We start from the raw sequence: 20,507 nt of genomic DNA on the forward strand, positions 1-20,507 counted from the left end.
CATATGGGTCCCAGAAGAGGAAGAGAGAGAAATAGCTGTAGAAGGGTTATGGGAGCAAATCATAGCAGAAAAGCTTCCTAACCTGGGGAAAGACACAGACATCAAAATCCAGAAAGCACAGAGGGCCCCCATTAGATTCAACAAAAACCAATCATCAACAAGGCATATCATAGTCAAATTCACAAAATACTCAGGCAAGGAGAGAATCATGAAGGCAGCAAGGGAAAAAAAGTCCCTAACCTACAACGGAAGACAGATCAGGTTTGCAGCAGACCTGTCCACAGAAACTTGGCAGGCCAGAAAGGAGTGGCAGGATACATTCAGTGTGCTGAATCAGAAAAATGTGCAGCCAAGAATTCTTTCTCTAGCAAGGCTGTCATTCAAAATAGAAGGAGAGATAAAAAGTTTCCCAGACAAACAAAAATTAAAAGAGTCTGTGACCACTAAACCAGCCCTGCGAGAAATTTTAAGGGGGACACTCTCAGGGGAAAAAAGATGAAAATACAAATACATACATACATACATACATACACAAACACCAAAAGCAACAAAGATTAGAAAGGACCAGAGAACACCACCAGAAACTCCAACTCCACAAGCAACATAATGGCAATGAATTCGTATCTTTCAGTACTCACTCTAAACATCAATGGACTCAATGCTCCAATCAAAAGACATAGGGTAACAGAATGGAGAAGAAAACAAGATCCATCTATGTGCTGTTTACAAGAAACCCACTTTAGACCTAAAGACACCTTCAGATTGAAAATAAGGGGATGGAGAACCATCTATCATGCTAATGGTCAACAAAAGAAAGCCACAGTAGCCATACTTATATCAGACAATCTAGACTTTAAAATAAAGACTGTATCAAGAGATGCAGAAGGGCATTATATCATAATCAAGGGGTCTATCCACCAAGAAGACCTAACAATTGTAAACATTTATGTGCCAAATGTGAGAGCACCCAAATATATAAATCAATTAATCACAAACATAAAGAAACTCATTGATAGTAATACCATAATCGTAGGAGACTTCAACACCCCACTCACAGCAACAGACAGATCATCTAATCAAAAAATCAACAAGGAAACAATGGCTTTGAATGACACACTGGACCAGATGGACTTAACAGGTATATTCAGAACATTTCATCCAAAAGCAGCAGAATATACACTCTTCTCTAGTGCACATGAAACGTTCTACAAAATAGACCATATACTAGGACACAAGTCAGCCCTAAGTAAGTACAAAAAGATTGAGATCATATGTGCATATTTTCAGGCCACTACGCTATGAAACTTGAAATCAACCACAAGAAAAAATTTGTAAAGGTAACAAATACTTGGAGACTGAAGAACATCCTACTAAAGAATGAATGGGCTAACCAAGAAGTTAAAGAGGAAATTAAAAAGTATATAGAAGTCAATGAAAATGATAACACCACAACCCAAACTTCTGGGATACAGCAAAGGCACTCATAAGAGCAAAGTATATAGCAATCCAGGCCTTCCTAAAGAAGGAAGAAAGATCTCAGATAAAAAACCTAACCTTACGCCTTAAGGAGCTGGAAAAAGAACACCAAATAAAACCCAAAACCAGCAGAACACAGGAAATAATAAAGATTAGACAGAAATTAATGGTATTGAAACCAAAAAAAACAGTAGAGCAGATCAATAAAACCAGAAGCTGGTTCTTTGAAAGAATTAACAAAATTGATACACCACTAGCCAGTCTGATCAAAAAGAAAAAGGAAAGAACCCAAATAAGTAAAATCAACAATGAAAGAGGAGAGATCACAACCAACACAGCAGAAATAAAAACAATAATAAGTGAATATTACGAGCAATTATATGCCAATAAAATGAGCAATATGGAAGAAATGGACAAATTCCTAGTAACATATACACTAGCAAAACTGAAACAGGAAGAAATAGAAAATTTGAACAAACCCATAGCCAGTAAAGAAATCGAATTAGTAATCAAAATTTCCCAAAAAGCAAGAGTCCAGGGCCAGATGGCTTTCCCGGGGAATTCTACCGAACATTTAAGGAAGCATTGACACCTATTCTCTTGAAGCTATTCCAAAAGATAGAAATGGAAGGAAAACTTCCAAACTCTTTCTATGAAGACAGCATTACCTTGATTCCAAAACCAGACAGAGACCCCACTAAACAGGAGAACTACAGACCAATTTCCCTGAAGAACATGGATGCGAAAATCCTCAACAAGATATTAGCCAACCAACTCCAACAATACATTAAAAAAATTATTCACCACGACCAAGTGGGATTTATACCTGGGATGCAGGGCTGGTTCAATATCCACAAAACAATTAACATGATTCATCACATCAGTAAAAGAAAGGACAAGAACCATATGATCCTCTCAATAGATGCAGAGAAAGCATTTGACAAAATACAGCATCCTCTCTTGATAAAAACCCTCAAGAAAGTAGGGATAGAAGGAGCATACCTCAAGATGATAAAAGCCATATATGAACGACCCAACACTAATATCATCCTCAATGGGGAAAAACTGACAGCTTTCCCCCTAAGGTCAGGAACAAGACAGGGATGTCCACTCTCACCACTGTTATTCAACATAGTATTGGAAGTCTCAGCCTCTGCAACCAGACAACACAAAGAAATAAAACGCATCCAAATTGGCCAGGAGGAGGCCAAACGTTCACTCTTCACACATGACATGATACTCTATATGGAAAACCCTAAAGATTCCACCAAAAAACTGCTAGAACTGATTCATGAATTCAGTTAAGTCACAGGATATAAAATCAACGCACAGAAATTGGTTGCATTCCTATATACCAACAATGAAGCAGCAGAAAGAGAAATCAAGGAATCCATCCCATTTACAGTTGCACCAAAAACCATAAAATACCTAGGAATAAATCTAACCAAAGAGGTGAAAAATCTATACTCTGAAAACTATAGAAAGCTTATGAAAGAAATTGAAGACGACACCAAAAAATGGAAAAAGATTCCATGCTCCTGGATAGCAAGAACAAATATCGTTAAAATGTCGATACTACCCAAAGCAATCTACATATTCAATACAATCCCTATCAAAATAACACCAGCATTCTTCACAGAGATAGAACAAACAATCCTAAAATTTGTATGGAACCAGAAAAGACCCCGAATAGCCAAAGCAATCTTGAAAAAGAAAACCAAAGGAGGAGGCATCACAATCCCAGACTTCAAGCTATAGTACAAAGCTGTAATCATCAAGACAGTATGGTACTGGCACAAGAACAAACACTCACATCAATGCAACAGAGAACCCGGAAATGGACCCACAAACGTATGGCCAACTCATCTTTGACAAAGCAGGAAAGAATACCCAATGGAATAAAGACAGTCTCTTCAGCAAGTGGTGCTGGGAAAACTGGACAGCGACATGCAGAAGAATGAACCTGGACTGCTTTCTCACACCAGACACAAAAATAAAATCAAAATGGATGAAAGACCTCAATGTAAGACAGGAAGCCATCAAAATCCTCAAGGAGAAAGCTGGCAAAAACCTCTTTGATCTTGGCTGCAGCAACTTTACTCAACACGTCTCCAGAGGCAAGGGAAACAAAAGCAAAGATGAATTACTGGGACCTCATCAAAATAAAAAACTTCTGCACACCGAAGGAAACAATCAGCAAAACTAAAAGCAACTGATAGAATGGGAGAAGATATTTACAAATGACATATCAGATAAAGGGTTAGTATCCAAAATCTATAAAGAACTGATCAAACTCGGGGCGCCTGGGTGGCGCAGTCGGTTAAGCGTCTGACTTCAACCAGGTCACGATCTCGCGGTCCGTGAGTTCGAGCCCCGCATCAGGCTCTGGGCTGATGGCTCAGAGCCTGGAGCCTGTTTCCGATTCTGTGTCTCCCTCTCCCTCTGCCCCTCCCCCGTTCATGCTCTGTCTCTCTCTGTCCCAAAAATAAATAAACGTTGAAAAAAAAAAAAATATATATATATATATAAAAAAAAAAGAACTGATCAAACTCAACACCCAAAAAACAAATAATCCAGTGAAGAAATGGGCAAAAGACATGAATAGACACTTCTCCAAAGAAGACATCCAGATGGCCAACCAACACATGAAAAAATGCTCAACATCACTCATCATCAGGGAAATACAAATCAAAACCACTGTGAGATACCACCTTACACCTGTCAGAATGGCTAACATTAACAACTCAGGCAGCAACAGATGTTGGCGAGGATGTGGAGAAAGAGGATCTCTTTTGCATTGTTGGTGGGAATGCAAGCTGGTGCAGCCACTCTGGAAAACAGCATGGAGGTTCCTCAAAAAACTAAAAATACAACTACCCTATGACCCAGCAATTGCACTGCTAGGTATTTATCCAAGGGATACAGGTATGCTGTTTCGAAGGGACATGTGCACCCCAATGTTTATAGCAGCACTCTCAACAACAGCCAAAGAATGGAAAGAGCCCAAATGTCCATCAGTGGAATGGATAAAGAAGATGTGGTGCATATATATATACAATGAAGTATTACTCGGCAATCAAAAAGAATGAAGTCTTGCCATTTGCAACTACATGCATGGAACTGGAGGGTATTATGCTAAGTGAAATTAGTCAGTCAGAGAAAGACAAATATCATATGACTTCACTCATATGAGGAGCTTAAGAGACAAAACAGATGAACATAAGGGAAGGGAAACAAAATTAATATAAAAACAGGGAGGGGGACAAAGCATAAAAGAATGGAGAACAAACAGAGGGTTACTGGAGGGGTTAGGGGGAGGATGGGCTAAATGGGTAAGGGGCATTAAGGAATCTATTCCTGAAATCATTGTTGCACTATATGCTAACTAATTTGGATGTAAATTTAAAAAAATAAAATTAAAAAAAAAAATCCCAAGCAGGCTCTGACACAGGGCAGGATCCCACGACCCTAGGTTCATGATCTGAGCCAATATCGAATCGGATGCTCAACTGACTGAGCCACCCAGGCACCCCACCTTTCCCCAAACTCTTAATCATGGGTATAAGTTCTAGACAATTGTTGACATTTATGTTACACTTAGTTGGGATACCTCAACCACCCTGTGTTTAGCATGCCACTGGAACACAGCAGTGTTTGGTGTGTTATCCTGGGTAAAAATAAGAATATATATTGGTATCAGCTTGAATCTGAAGAAAGATATGCTGGATGGGTAAATAAGCAATTAATAATAGTGGTGCCATTCATGGTACAGATGTAAGCAGATGGGGAACAGGGGTTGGAGGCACATTTCACTGTACACACACACATGTGCGTGCACACACGGAAACTCCTGTACACATCTACATATGATTTTTTTTACCGTGTGAATGTATTACCTATTTTAATTAAAACAACAATGAAAAAGAAGTGGGACTAATATGGGTAACTCAAGGGGAACCCCTCTCAATACTATGTTTTGGGAATGCTCACCAATTTTATTAGGGGTTTTTATAAATTTGAAATTTTCCTTGTATCTACAAAAGGGAGACATAAAAACACAAAAAACATATGACCTTTAACATCAGCACATAAGAGTTATCCAAAAGTGCTTTCTTCACATGTGCTTGGGCTTGAAACAAATCACGTATGCTTTAGCTGAACTTTATCGTTAACGATTCTGATGATTCTGAATAGAGCATCTATTTGCCTCATTTGTCTCAGTTCCAGTCAGACTACATGCTGCATAATGCATCAAAGTTATATTTATTTATAGCCTATTAGTCACACAAGCTCTTTATGGAGATGCTGGAAGAACTTTTTTGAAAATTGGGAAATAGATTTTATGGTCTAATTTTCCTCCCCTCTGTATATGCTTCTAACAGTGGGATGTTCCAAGGTCATTTTCAACCATTGTGTCTAAAATCAAGACTCTGAATGCCCTAGTTCTAAGAGCATAGGCCTAATGGTGGTATTTTATATAAAAATCTGTGGGGAAAGAGGGTTTGAGCAACCTCCAACCTAAGACCAGAGGTCCTCCCAAGACCCCCCTCTTTAAATCTGCCATCTATATTCGCAGGTAGAAGTGACCAAGGATCATGAAATAACTGCTTAGTCACAGTGGAAACTGATGTACATAAACAGTATCAACAGAAAGGATCAAATCAAAGCAAGTTACAGAAATAATCCCCTAAACCACCACCCCCTCCCAAATATAGTGAGAAGTAACCCCAAATGTTTCAGAATGAGGGATGATCACACACTGCAGGTGGTGGCACTGACGCTTACCTCCTGAATTCCAGGAGGGAGGGAGTCATGCCTGAGCCTGTTTAGGTCCAAAGGAGGTAGAGGGAATTCAAGGGAGAGAAAATAGCCTTGTTATTTTCCTGGTAGGGACAGAGGCCAGCAGAATATCTGTGTTAATCCCATCCAGTAAATTTTTTTTCTACATTTGAGATGCTACATTTTTCATCTCTAGAAGTTCCATTTGGTTCTTTTTTTTTTCTAGAACTTACTTGTTTCTCCTCATTATACTCAGGTTTTCCTTAAAATCCTTGAGGATATATAATAGCTGAAGTCCTTGTCTGCTTATTGAATCATCTTTATTATTTCAGGGTCTGTTTCTATTGACTGATTATTCTACTGGTCATGCAGTACATTTTCTTGCTTCCTGGAATATCTAATAACTTTTCATTGGCTGCTGGACATCATGAAGGTTATGTTGTTGAGCGCTGGATTGGTTGCATTCCGTTAAAGAGTGTTTGCCTTTTTCTGGCAGGCAGTTAAGTAAAACTACCTTTATTCACAGATGACATGATAGTTATAGAAAATACTATAGAAGCCATAAAAAAAATTGTAGGACTACTAAATGAGTCCAGCAAGTTCACAGGACACAAATTCAATATAAAAAGTAAATTGTTCCAGGGGCACCTGAGTGACTCAGTCAATTAAGCTCAGGTCTCGGGCTCAGGTCATGATCTCACAGTTTGTGAGTTCAAGCCCCACATCAGTCTCTGTGCTGACAGCTCAGAGACTGGTGCCTGCTTTGGATTCTGTGTCTCCCTCTCTCTCTGCCCCTCTCCTGCTCACACTCTGTCTCTCTCTCTCTCTCTCTCTCTCTCTCTCTCTCTCTCCTTCAAAAATAAACATTTTTTAAAAAAATAAAAAAATTTTAAAAATAAGTAAATAAATTGCTCCAGCTAATATTAGGTGCAGATTATTTTGTGTAATGGCTACAGCCAAAACTCAAAAAGGAATACTATCATTTAGATAGTCTCCATGTTGTTTGATTGAATGTGCAGTACCCAGACTATACAGTAAATATCACAAGTGGAAATGAAGCGAAGAGGATGCCCTCATTCAACAGGAAGTGTTAAAAATCAGTTATAAATCAAATTTCAGGAAAAACGGTCATCTGTGGAAATAATAACTTTTCTAAAAGGAGGATAAAAATTAAACAGCTACCCCCAACATCCTTATGTTGTGCACAAGTATTTGATTTCTTGGGGACAAAAGCATGTATTACAGTTCACTTTCCGCACCAAAAATTCTGTATTAAATCAACAGGGCAACCATGTTTCCTTGGTTGCCTAAAATTTTCATGTATTCATTCATTCAACCAATATTTGTTGAATGCCAGGTGTACATGAGAACATATTGTGATTCGGGGCTAGCAGGATAGATAAATGAGTCAGACACTGTTCTGGCCCTTAAGAAGCGTACACGTGAAACAGGAGAGGAACAAGTATAAAAGCAACTTTAATAATATAATATCATCATCATTTCTGCCCTGCCCCTGTCTCCCTAAGTGCAATCTGTCCTCACTCCTCCCCAACTTTCCCCTCAACTGTGGCATGGGGGAGCAAATGGACATCTGTGGGGGACTGACTGCTAGTGTTCTAATTTTAGCTCTGGTCATCATCCTCGTTGCGATGCGCCGTTGGGGCTGCGCTCATTGACTCGTTAGAGACTATTGAGTGCCCACTGTCTGCCAGGCCCCAGTCTGGCTCTGGGGACTGAAAAAGCAGTGCAGCGGACAAGATAAGACACTGTGTTTCAGACCTCACCTCACTCCACTTTAGCTTGACTCTGTGCTCTCTCTTCATCTGGGTCACCGGCACTTCAAGAAACTGGCATATACCCTGAAACCCTCTACCTGAGACAGTGAAACCGGTTTAAGGAAAGGCAGCAAGGAAGGGTGGGGAGGAGGATTTACTTGGTAAAGAACACAATCCCGAAGGCCTAGAGAGATATGTGCACGTGTGCATACATATCCACATCTGTCCACACACAGACATATGATGAAAGGCCATGAATGTCTTTTTTTTTTCCTTTTTTTCTTTCCTTTCTCTATTCCCCACTTTCCCCCTAGAGCCAAGAGGGTAATCTGAAATGTGTTTATAATTTTTTGGTTTGGGGGCTTGTCTGTTCAGCCAAATCTCTACCTTCTGTGTGTCTATCCCCACCTCCTGGCACGGATGGACTCCTGCAATCCTTGGTTATGCATAATTCCTTCTTCAGTGATAGCTGATCAAATCAGGGTGACCATCTGACCCAAGTAACATTGGTGAGCTTCTTCTGCCTCCCAAGAATTTGGAATTGGTGCACAAAAGCCATTATAACTCTATGTTGAGGAATCAAAATTTTTTTCTTTAATATTTTACTTATTTTTTGAGAGAGAGCACGTAAGCGGGAGAGGGGCAGAAAGAGAGAGGGAGACAGAGGATCCAAAACAAGCTCTGTGCTGACAGGCTGACAGCAAGGAGCCCGATGTGGAGCTCAAACTCATAAACAGTGAGATCATGACCTGAGCTGAAGACGGACGCTCAACCAGCTGAGCCACCCTGGTGCCCCTGTTGGGGAATTTTAAAGTGAGGGCTGGAGGGGCCAAATTTAACCTGAGGTCAAAGGGAGCAGAGAAAGCTGGTAGCAAAGAGGGTAATGAAAGGGGTATTTGCCCAGAGGCATGCAGAGGTGAGAGACTAGGTAGCCCTAAAGGAACATAGATGGCAGCCACTGCTTGGCCAACTGGTCCTGCTTTGCACCCTTTGAAAGCCCTGGCTACACTTCCAGCCCACGAGTTCTGTAGCAATCACTTTATCTTTCCAACAACCCTCCATTTTTTTTAACTTCTTTGTTTAAATTAGTGGATTGGGTTTCTTTTTCCCACAAATATTCTCTCAGATATGATATTTCATTCTTCTGGTTAGTGTGATTTTCAAGTAATTCCTACTACCTCCCAGTGATGAATCAATCTGAAGATTCAGGCTTAAACACAGGATAAAATCCAGAGAAAATGCTACTAAAGGAAATTTGGCTGATATCTTTGCAAATAAAAATCTATCATGTGTTTGTGTCCTCTTCCCTGCCCAAATTCATGTGGAAACCTTAACTTTCAATAGGATGGTATTAGGAGGTGAGGCCTTTCGGAGGTACTAGGTTTAAATGAAGTCATGAGTATGGAGTCCCCATGATGGGACCAGTGTCCTTGAAAGAAGAGAAAGAACAATGTCTCCTCATTTGTTTTCTTTTTTTAACGTTTATTTCTGAGAGACAGAGAGAGACAGCACAAGCAGGGGAGGGGCAGAGAGAGAGGGAGACACAGAATCCGAAGCAGGCTCCAGGCTCTGAGCTGTCAGCACAGAGCCCGATGCGAGGCTGGAACCCACGAACCATGAGATCGTGACCTGAGCCGAAGTCAGACACTTAACCGACTAAGCCACCCAGGCACCCCCAATGTCTTCTCATTTGAAGGCACATCTGCAAACCAAGAATAGAGCCCTCAGCAAGAAACTGACTGTGTTGGCACCATAACCTCAGATTTCCAGCCTCTAAAACTGTACAGAATAAATGTTTGTTGTTTAAGCTACCCAGTCTATGGTAATTTGTTAAGGCAGCCGGAGCTGACTAGGACTCAGGATGTCATGTCCAGATCACTTGAGAGGAGGACACGGGCCAAGCCCAGGAAGGTTGGGAGGGACAGCAGACCAAGCTGTAAGCCCAGACAAGTCACCATGGGCTAAGCTTTAGTCCTCACAAGAAGCTGTGGGACTCTGGGGAAAATTCTAATCTCCTGTGAGCCTCATATCTTTCCACTTTGCAAATGAGGAGGAACAAAATCAAATAATAGCGCACATTTCTCATGCTTACAATCAGTAATCTATCTATGATTTTTTTTCTGCAAGAAAATATTAATGCAGAGCTCTTCCTTATTATTTTTAAATGGAAAACTTAGCAGTATACCTGAACTAAAATGCCCATTCATCTTCCTGAAACAGAACTAAAACACCCATATTATAAGTAACAAACTCTCACATTAAAATAGAAAAAGCTTAGAATGTCACCCCCCGCCCCCATCACCAAATGGTTAATGAGGTTGCTGACAAGTTGTAGCTGGATATAATTGGTGACTTGGCCTCTCTGTGACAATAAGGCTATTCCAAAACATCTATACATGTAATTCTGGTGCTCTGCCAAGTACATTCGGAATGTTAACTCAAGACTTCTCCTTAGGGGCACCTGGGTGGCTCAGTCAGTTAAGCATCTAATTTCGGCTCAGGTCATGATCTCACAGTCTATGAGATCATGGGGCTCTCTGCTGTCAGCACAGGGTCCTCTTCAGGTCCTAAGTCTCCCTTTCTCTCTACCCCTTCCCCACTGACATTCTGTCTCTGTCCCTCAAAAATAAACATTTTTTTAAAAAGGACTTCTCCTTCATGTCATTTCATTTAACATGATGTACTCGCTTTGGGGGGGGAGGTGTAATATATACTTTTTAAATGTAAACATCAGCCGAAATGTTTTAAGAAATATGTGTTTTGTGAAGTTTGGGTTATTCGAGCCAAGAGGGAAATTTCTCCTGGGAGACTGGTGACAGGGCAGACAAGGCAGGACTCTGTACGTGGAGGCACTGGTAAGTGAAAGAGCTTACTAACACTCTCTTTACCTTGTATCTAAAGATCACCTTAGGCATATGCAAGAAGGCAGACAAAGCAGACAGAGGCTGAGATTATTAATGGAAGAACAAGAGCAATAGTCTCCGATATCTGATTAGTGATTTTCAATTTATAAACCACTTCCAGGCACATTATCTCCTGATTGCCATAAAATTCCTTTGAGGCAGAAGGAATGCTTTTTTCTAATCTTCATCTATGAGGAAGCCAAGCTTTAGCCAGGCTAAGTGACCAGCCCAAAGTCACTCACCTGGCATCCCTGGCAAAAATGGAGTCCTCTGACCCCCAGGCTCTTGACGCTAGTTCTCAAGTCACACTTGGAAGTTGACCTCTCTCACTGGTTCCACCGCACCAGGGAATGCCCGATCAACTTGGCCAGGCCAGAGCCTATACCTTCATCCATCTCTAGTCAATAACCTTTGTCTGGCACATGGCGCCCTGCTCAACAGGGTCTGTTGGTCTCAAGTTCACAAAGAGATCTCTGACCACAACTTTCCTGAAACAGCAAAGTTTCCTTGTAAGCCCACAGGCCTGGGCCAAGACCCAAAGGTGAGAACCTACCATCTGTCTTTGCCTTCCTCCCTACAGTGTTCACGTGTGGCTCAGCACAGCAAAACTGATTTCACTCCTGCTGTATGTCTAACACAGGTCAACAGAGGGGCTCTGCTCCCTGGAGTCACTCAGGGCCTCAGGCTAACAGAGGCGACACCTTGATATTACTTCTGTGATGACCAAAGCAGTGGAAATCAGCTTGGAGTGACCCACATCACTTCTGCTGGTGCCTCTTTGGCCAAAACCAATCACACGTCGGTGCCTGGCTTCAAAGAGAGTGGGAAGCGTGATTCTCTGTGTGCCTGGCAGGAAAAGCAGAATACTGATGGCCAGCATGATGACAACCACACAGTCCAGTCCTCATCTGATGCTGAGTCTCCTGGTAACAGCCCCATGGGGTTCAATCCAGTCTTTACCTAACTTCTCCCATAACCAGAAGCTCCCCATCTCATAAACAGCTGATCTAAAGAGAGCTCTGTTAGAAACAAAAATTCTTAAAAATAATAACAAAAAAAAATGGCTCTGTAACTTTTATACCTTAGTATTTATTCTTTACTCATGGTCTAAAGATAAATTTTGTTGAATAAAAAAAGATGTTCAAACATTTGATGAAAACAATTGCACTCATTTGTATACTTATCAAACAATGCCAGATCCCTGCTCCCCCAAAAGATGTTGGGTAGAAGATAGGTAACCAAGATCACAGTACCTTTATGGCACTGGATATGGCATAGATAATCCTGTAATGTCACTGAAGGAAAAAATCAGGGGTCTTGGGGCACCTGGCTGACTCAGTCAGTAGAGTATATGACTCTTGATCTCAAGGTTGCGTGTTCAAGCCCCACATTGGATGTAGAGATTACTTAAAAATAAAAATCTTTAAAAAAAATCAGGGGTCTCAAAGTTGAATGAGGTGGATCAAAGGGAGGCTGTAAAGAAGCTTTCTGGAAAAAGACAACTGGTAGTTTTGTTAGCACAAGGGAGGAGCCAGCTCAGAAGATAAGACTAATACCAGGCGGGCAGAGGAAACAATTTCTATTAGGTAACCTAGGTGCAAGACTGCATGATGCATTCAGGGAAGTATAAAAATAACTGAACACAGGATGTCCTCTGGGGAGGAACTGGAGATGAGGTAGCATCATATCATGGAGAGCCTTGGGGCTAAGCTGAGAGTCTGGAATCCTGGAAGCTATTGGTGTATTTTAAGCATAAAATTGACATATGCTGGGACACCTATGTGGCTAAGGTTAAGCAAACCACTCTTGATTTCAGTTTAGTTCATGATTTCATGATTCATGAGATCGAGCCCCAAGCTGGGCTATATGCTTGGGATTCTGTCTCTCCCTCTCTGATAAAAAAAAATATAAAAGCTTTCAATATGATGACAAAGGAGAGGAAAAAAAAAAAACTTTCATAGCATAGGAGACATTCCTAAAGATCTTGGAGATGTTCAGCCTTAAGGAAAGAGAAAATTAGAAAATTGTACAGTGGTTTTCAAATAATTGGACAATTGAGTGGAAGATCAGGACTTTGCATCTATTGTTGGACAATCCAAAGAAGCAGATTTCTATTTAATATAACACAACCAGAAATTCTTTCCTGTGAGTTAGAGTACCTCCCCCCAGTCCATAATTGGAAGTATTCATATGTGAGGAAGATCCCTCTGGTTAGGGATGCCACAGAAAGGGTTACAGACTACCTCCAAGGATCTTGCCCACTCTGGTTCTCTTCCATGGGCTCAGAACACAAGGGTTACAATTCCAGTGAAAGAGTACTTATTTCAAAAAGTCACATTTTTAAAAGTTCAAATAAATATAATCAGCTTGAAAGTCAAGTATCCAGCTGGAGTAAACAAATTTCAACACTGTGGGAACATTTAAAATGTGAAGAAATGATGAGTACAAGAATTCTTATAATTATGCAGGTTAAGTGCCCTAATGAAACTCGATGTGAATCTGTAGAATAGTAATCAGTAGAATGTGTGGTTATAAAAAGCAATGAGACAAGATGACCCATGTTCAGTTTTTTCCAGAAAGAGATAATCAGTCATGTAGAGGAAATGAAACGATAGAGTCCAGACCACCCTGACCACATTGCTCCCTGCAGCAGAGCCTCCTTCAGGATGAGGGAGCAAACCGCACCTTCCTTGTACATTGTGGGCAGAAAGTAATGGGAGATTTATAACCCTTGGCCAAAAAGAACCTCCCTTTCCTACTTACTAATGCCTGAATTAATTCTGCCAGGGTCACCCTTGGAGGAAGAGTAGGGAGAGGAGGAGGAAGAACCAAGCCCAGAAATATCAAGACAACTTCATTGTTTTAACGTGTTCAGACCTCTGCTCCCTTTGATGGAATATGACACTTCAGGAGGTCAGAGGTGGGCTTATCCATTGAGCTATGCCCTAAGTGGACAGACACTGGGGAGGGTCTATTTCTGAAAAATTGTGGGCAATTATAGATCATAGTAAAAACAGAACTGCCACCAAGAAACTGTTCCTTCCTTGTTGTGTGTTACATCCCCTACTTCTTAAAACCTCTCCCATGAGATGGACTTGCTATCCCTGCATGGTCACTCTCCAATCTGCAGGGGCCTCCTCCTTCATCCTAGCCGTCTTCTCCTTTGTTAGCTTGTGTCCTTGAAACAAGAATGGCTTAAAAGGGAATAATTTAATTCCAGCGCCCTCTGCTGGCCCTGCAGAAGGGCAAGCTGCCTTAAACTAGATCAGTAGTTGCCAAATTTCTCACTACCAGAAAGCCATTTTATTATTTTATGATTTTGTTAATGCCAGGGACACTCCCACCACACACACACACACACACACACACACACACACACACACACACACTTTGAAACTGATCTTTCAGGGAAACTCCCTCTGTTAAGTAATTATTAATTTGTTTACGAATTTCATGCATAAAAGTTATGGAAAACTGCCAATCAGAACCTGTAATCAACATGCAGTAGCTAAGTATAGTACACAAAGTTATTTATTTCTAATCAGACATAAAAATTCACCTTTTACCTCACCTGTAAACCTTATTGTGGGTATGTGTGCAATTTTTGTAAGGCTTCTTAACATACTACAAATAATTTAAAGACCTGCTTCCTACCTGGGGAATCCAAGGACTCCAGGGTTCAAACCACCAAGTTAGAATACCTCAGCATCTAAATAACAGGCATATTTTTAAAAATTCTTACTTTACTAGTGAGCACATCTGCATGATGGCTGAATGTTTTCTGCCACTTGGATATAATTCTTCAAATTACTTTGGTGTATTAACTGGTCATATAGCAACGTGAAAGGCTAATACAACATCCAGAGTTGTGCATGTAAGAACTGAGTTTTCGGGTACCAGCTTAGTGTTAGCAATGAGTAGCCGGACAGTAGTAGTGATGGTGGAGATCCATGCATCTGGGAGGTGGGAGGGGTACATGACTAGCGACATCTGAAATCCAGTTCTCGGTTGGCTTCTTGCCTCAGTGCCCTAGCAATTTCAACTCCATCAAAGTATGGTTCCATGAGTGGAAAGCTGGTGTATTCAAAGAAGAAAAGAGAGGAAGAGAGAGAAACATGGTAAGGCTCAACAGACTGTGTGGGATGGGGCCTGTGTGGGATATGGGTCGAGGAAGGCAGGAGAGTAGGGAAGTCTAGAAGTAGAATAGACAAGGAGTTCACTGAGGGCAGGACTGGGTTTTGTCCATTGTTTTTTTTTTAATTTTTTTTCCCAACATTTATTTATTTTTAGGACAGAGAGAGAACAGGGGAGGGGCAGAGAGAGAGGGAGACACAGAATCGGAAACAGGCTCCAGGCTCTGAGCCATCAGCCCAGAGCCTGACGCGGGGCTCGAACTCACGGACCGCGAGATCGTGACCTGGCTGAAGTCGGACGCTCAACCGACTGCGCCACCCAGGCGCCCCTGTCCATTGTTTTAACCCCCATAACTGACACAATGCCTAGCACACAATAGTCTCTCAAATATTTGTTGAATTTTTATAGGTATTACACTTACCAATTCGAGAAATGCTTTTAGCTGGGTGCAAAGCCCTACCAGTGACTACTGAGAGAATAGCCAAGGATAGCTTGTTCAGTGATGGAACTGAGTTTACTGTTTGGTTAAGTTTTGTAGGGAAAGGTTTCATTTTTGGAAAAAGATAAATGTATCTCAGAATGGTTTTCAGTTTTCAGTGTTTGAGTTTTCCCTTTTACAGTAAAAGAGATTTTATTATAATATAACATACAAATGGAAAATTATACACAGTGAACACAACTATATAGCAAGCACTTAGATCAAGAAACAGATTATCTTGGTTTCCTAATGTTTGTTTATTTTGAGAGAAAGAGAGAGGGGGATGGATGGAGAGAATCCCAAGCAGGCTCCATGCTGTCAGCACAGAGCCCAAAGCAGGGCTCGAACATGAGATCGTCATGAACTGAGCCAAAACCAAGAGTCCCATGCTTAACCAACTGAGCCACCCAGGCACCCCCATCTTGGCATCCTAGAAGCCCTAGTGGTGTCTCCTTCCTGTCACAATCTGACCCTCACCTCTATCTGACCCCCACTCCTACTATCAGACCCCCACCCCTACTCTTCGACACCCACCCCTAGTGTCTGACCCCTGCCACTACTATCCTGACTTCTAACACCATAAATTAGTTTTGCCTATTTTTGAAATACACACACTTACTCTAGTATGTGTATACTCATATATACTCATAGTAGTATATACTCTACTGTGTGGATGGATTCTTTGACTCAACATTATTTTTGTGGAGGTAATTCACATTCTTAGTTGCAGTTTGTTCATTCTCATTGCTGTATCTTACCTATAAATATGTTACAATTTTTAACTGCCTTCTTATGATGGGTTAGTTCTGGGTTTTTACTATTCTTTTTTTTTTTTTTTTTAAGCTTATTTATGTAAGTAATCTCTACACCCAACATGGGGCTTGAACTCTTGACCCAGAGATCAAGAGTCACATGCTCTTCCTACTGAGCCAGCCAGGCACCCCGGTGGTTTTTACTATTCTGAAGAGCACTGGCATGAGCACTCACACGTGGTTCTGTGCACACGTGCATGTTTTGGTTGGGCACACATGTGGTAGAACTGCTGGGCCACAGGGCTTGCACATGACCAGCTTTTGCAGGTACCTCCAAAGAGTTTCACAAAGTGTGACAATTTTGTGTTAGCCTTTGTACAAAGCTAGATGCCAGAGATGTGCAGAGGGGATAAAGATGGGGAGTGGGGAGATTATCCCTAGGCCTATGATTTGAAACCTAAAGGGACTTGATGGAAAGGAAGAAGACAAAATAATCCTCAAAGGGACAGACCCCATCAATCATCCACTCATCACTGGAGTGATCTGGAAGCCTGCTTCCCAAGGATGAGCGAGGAAGGCAGAATAATAATACAAAAGGTAGAGGAGAAGAAAAAGAAAAAGATCAGAATAGATGCTAACCCTGAATGCTAAGGCACCGCTGACGATTTTACCTTCATAAAAATGACATCGTAGTGTCCCAAAGGCCTGACTCTGATAGGGCAGATTAGACCAAAAATGCAGCAAAATGTGCTCTATCTTTATACATGTGTGTTTATCACAAAATTTCCTGATATTGCTTGGGGCTTTGTAAGTACTTAACATTATTAATCAGGACAGCTCCTCTGTATTAACTTTGGGGTAAGAACTTTCACTGTTGCTGATATTCACAGGAATAAATAAAAAACCTTACTGTTGAGTTTCTCCATTAGATCTTTGTAGAAAGTTTCATTTGCAAATAAGTAAACCAAATTAGAAATGCCAGATGTCCTCAGATAGGAGGATCCAATTTTCCATTTAAACATGTTTGTCCCTCTTTCAGCTGGATTCAGGACTTTCCTCTGAAAGTCTCTGGAAGTTCATTTGAGTGACTCAGAGCTAGCCCAGTCTGTGAGACTTGGTTAGCAAAAGGCACAGCCTTGCAAGGAGGAATGCAATGTTGTGTTTACAAAAGGAATTTGATTGCTAATAATGAATCTCTCTAAGTTATATGCATTTCATACTTATCTCCTTGCAATTGAGAAATGAATCCTATGGTGGTTCTGGTCTCTTGTCAGCTGAGGCTCTCTCTGACACTTTGCTATGACAGACAACTCCTACCTGAGTGCTGACCCCTACATATCTGCCTTGTCTCAAATTGGTTTTCAGCTCCGGGACGATTTGCTCTGCAGCAGGATGTCGTCACCAAACAGATAGGGACTGCTTATGCTCACAGAGAGCGGTCAGGTTTACACTTGCATTCATTTCCTTGGGGCTATTTTGTGAATTAAACTTGGCACAGCCCTGCCTGTTTGCTTTTGATCTGACGTGCTGGACAAGGAGTTCAGTTCATTTACTGCCTCTCCAGCAACCGTGTCCAAGGGTATTATCCAGTAGGAGGTCTAAGGAAGCTGCCACTATCAGTGGCCAACAGGCACACTTGAAAATTCATGAACAATTTGTAAAAAGACAAGAGTTCTTTCCCCCGACTGCCACAACACTAAGTTGCTGGCTGAGCCCATACAAAGAGGGCAAAATCAACCCAGGCCAAAAATTTGGTAGTGGCTGCAAGGCACCATAAAGATCTAGAAGCTTCTGATTTGCCTCCAAATAATACCCAAGGTTACAAAGAACTGGAATTACTAAAACTTAGCTGGTCTCGCTGATATGCAAATCAATTTGTTTGCATGCTCCTAGTTATGAACATTCACCTTATGAGCTCTCATATGCATGGATACATTTGCAAAGCAACAACATCCAGCCTCCTGAAATCTTCTAGAGTTTTCCCCCAAATCAAGAAGTGACACTCTGCCCCTGCCTCACTGCTCGCTCGCTCTCTCATTCTCTATCAAAAATAAAAATAAACATAAAAAAAATTTTTTTTATAAAGAAGTGATACAGTTCTGGGTAAATACTGTCTAGGAGTCATTTAAGAAATTATGTATTAGGGGCACCTGGGTGGCTCAGTCAGTTGAGCATCTGACTTCAGCTCAGGTCATGATCTCACAGTCAATGGGTTTGAGCCCCATGACTGGCTCTGTGCTGACAGCTCAGAGCCTGGAGCCTGCTTCAGATTCATTCTCTCTCTTTCTCTCTCTCTCTCTCTCTCTCTCTCTGCCTCTCCCCTGCTTGTGCTTTTTCTCTCTCAAAAATAAGTAAACATTTTTTAAAAAGAAATCATGTATCTATCTCGATCAACCAAATTGTCTTTCTCTTCTTTGTAAATTTCTTCTGGGGGACTGCCCAGGCCACTCCTCCCACTTTTCTTGGGACTTTCCAGGTTTCAGACTCAGTTAATTCTATCTAAGCAACTCTATTTCTCATATCAACACACACACATGCACACACACACTAACCCTCATCCCTCCTTCTGCTCTCTCTTTCAACTCTGGCTTGGTTACCTTTGGGAAACATTTTTTCCCCTCTTAAAAAGTACTTTAATGGGCAGAACAACCTGGAAGTTTTTTGTGTGTCTCGCGTCCATGAAATACAGCCAGACCAACACTAAACCATTCTGCACACCTAGAAAACTGATTGGAGGATTAACACAACAATCTCCACAACCTGAACTACAGAATTCAGCAGGTACGCAGCATGGAGAGGTGAACTTGGGGAGCGAGAAGCCGCGCGAAGGGAGGTTTTTTTTGGCAACGGAGAGAGGATGGAGACGGGGGTGGGGAGAATACAGGAAAAGCACCCCTCCCCAAAAGCAGCTAGAGAGAAAGTGGAAAATTGGAAACAGCTGCAGGGACTAATCTAAAAAGGGAGAAAGGGGAAAGGAGAAAGGAGAGGGTTTAAATTCCATTAAAACTGTAAACAAGGGGAGCGCAGAGCCTGCAACACTGCAGGTCCATACCTGGCGGTGCTCTGGTGGGAAAGGCGAATCCCCAGGAATGGAGTGGGGTCCAGGAGGTTCTCGCGGGCCACACGGGGAAAAGCGGTTCCATTGCTGGAAGGACATTTGGTAGAGATGGTTGAAGCCACCTGGTCCCAGCAGAACCCAGAAAATGGCCACATTCGCTGGTGCTGTAACAAGGTCGTTAAGGGTGAAGCCTGGTACCAGATGTGTGTTGTGATTTTCCATAATCCCTGAAAAGCTGCTGCTACACTATCTCACGAACTTTTTCTGGGGCGGGCTGGCACCTGGCCAAAGTCTTGGGGCACCGGCAGCAGCAGGGTCCAGCAAGCGTTCCTGGGTGCAGCCAGCATTCGGCCATTGCTCATTCGGCCATTGCTCAGTGAGACCCTCCTGCAGAGGGGCGGAGCAGGTCAAAGCCGAGTTCCTTTAGAAGTAAGGGGCCGGGGAAAACAGCCGCATCTGAGACAAAACTCGGGAGAGAGGTACTGCCTGGGGCTTGGTCACGGACAGTGAAGAAGCGGGGAGTGGATGAAAGCTGAAGACAGAGGACGGGTGTGCGATTGCTGATCAGAGAGAACAGAATTCCCATACTAGAGACCAGATAACTGGGTGACGCCATTTTCACCTCTGCGGCGCATGCACACATGCACCTACCAGCACCACAGCACTCCACCCCAGTAGGCTAGCAGCGCCATCTAGTGGAGAAGGGAGTGATTACACTAAACCTTCCCCAACTGGGCCAATCTCGCTCTTCAAGAACACAAGTCTCACCGCCTAGTTTACGGACTATAAAGCGCTACATAGACTGACTTCTAGGAAAAAACGAGTAATTTCAGTCCTATAGCAATCTGTTAGCAGGTCCATCTATTCAATTTTCTTTTTTTTTCTCTTTTTCATTCTTTTCTTTTTCTTGAATACAGAAAGAAAAAATTCATTTTTATTTTCGATTTTTATTAAAAATATTTTTCTTTACTTTTTTTACTATATTTTTTACTTTTGTGTAAATTTTTTCAAATTCTATTTTACTTCCATCATTTTATTTTAGTCTACTTAAGTGTATTCACTTTTTCAGATTTTCAACCGATTTCCTTTTGTTTTTTTTCTTTTTTCTCTTTTTCATTTCTTTTTCTTGAATGCTGAAAAAGAAAAATTTCA

At 41.6% G+C, this 20,507-nt stretch overlaps 1 protein-coding gene across 2 annotated transcripts in view; it reads right to left on the reverse strand.

The window, feature by feature from the left end:
- LOC147580060 (uncharacterized) overlaps positions 1 to 19,947 on the reverse strand; it is a 69,203-nt gene extending 49,256 nt beyond the window's left edge. For both annotated transcript variants that reach the window (XM_086710023.1, XM_086710024.1), the window contains exon 1: positions 19,350 to 19,947. In XM_086710023.1, coding sequence (XP_086566149.1) covers positions 19,350 to 19,577 — 228 coding nt within the window. In that variant the 5' untranslated portion in view covers positions 19,578 to 19,947. The remainder of the gene's footprint in view (positions 1 to 19,349) is intronic.
- Between the last annotated feature and the right edge of the window lie 560 nt (positions 19,948 to 20,507).

This window comes from Puma concolor, chromosome B3, assembly GCF_028749965.1.
Source record: "Puma concolor isolate L17-30 chromosome B3, mPumCon1.1.hap2, whole genome shotgun sequence".
NCBI classification, from domain to species: domain Eukaryota; kingdom Metazoa; phylum Chordata; class Mammalia; order Carnivora; family Felidae; genus Puma; species Puma concolor.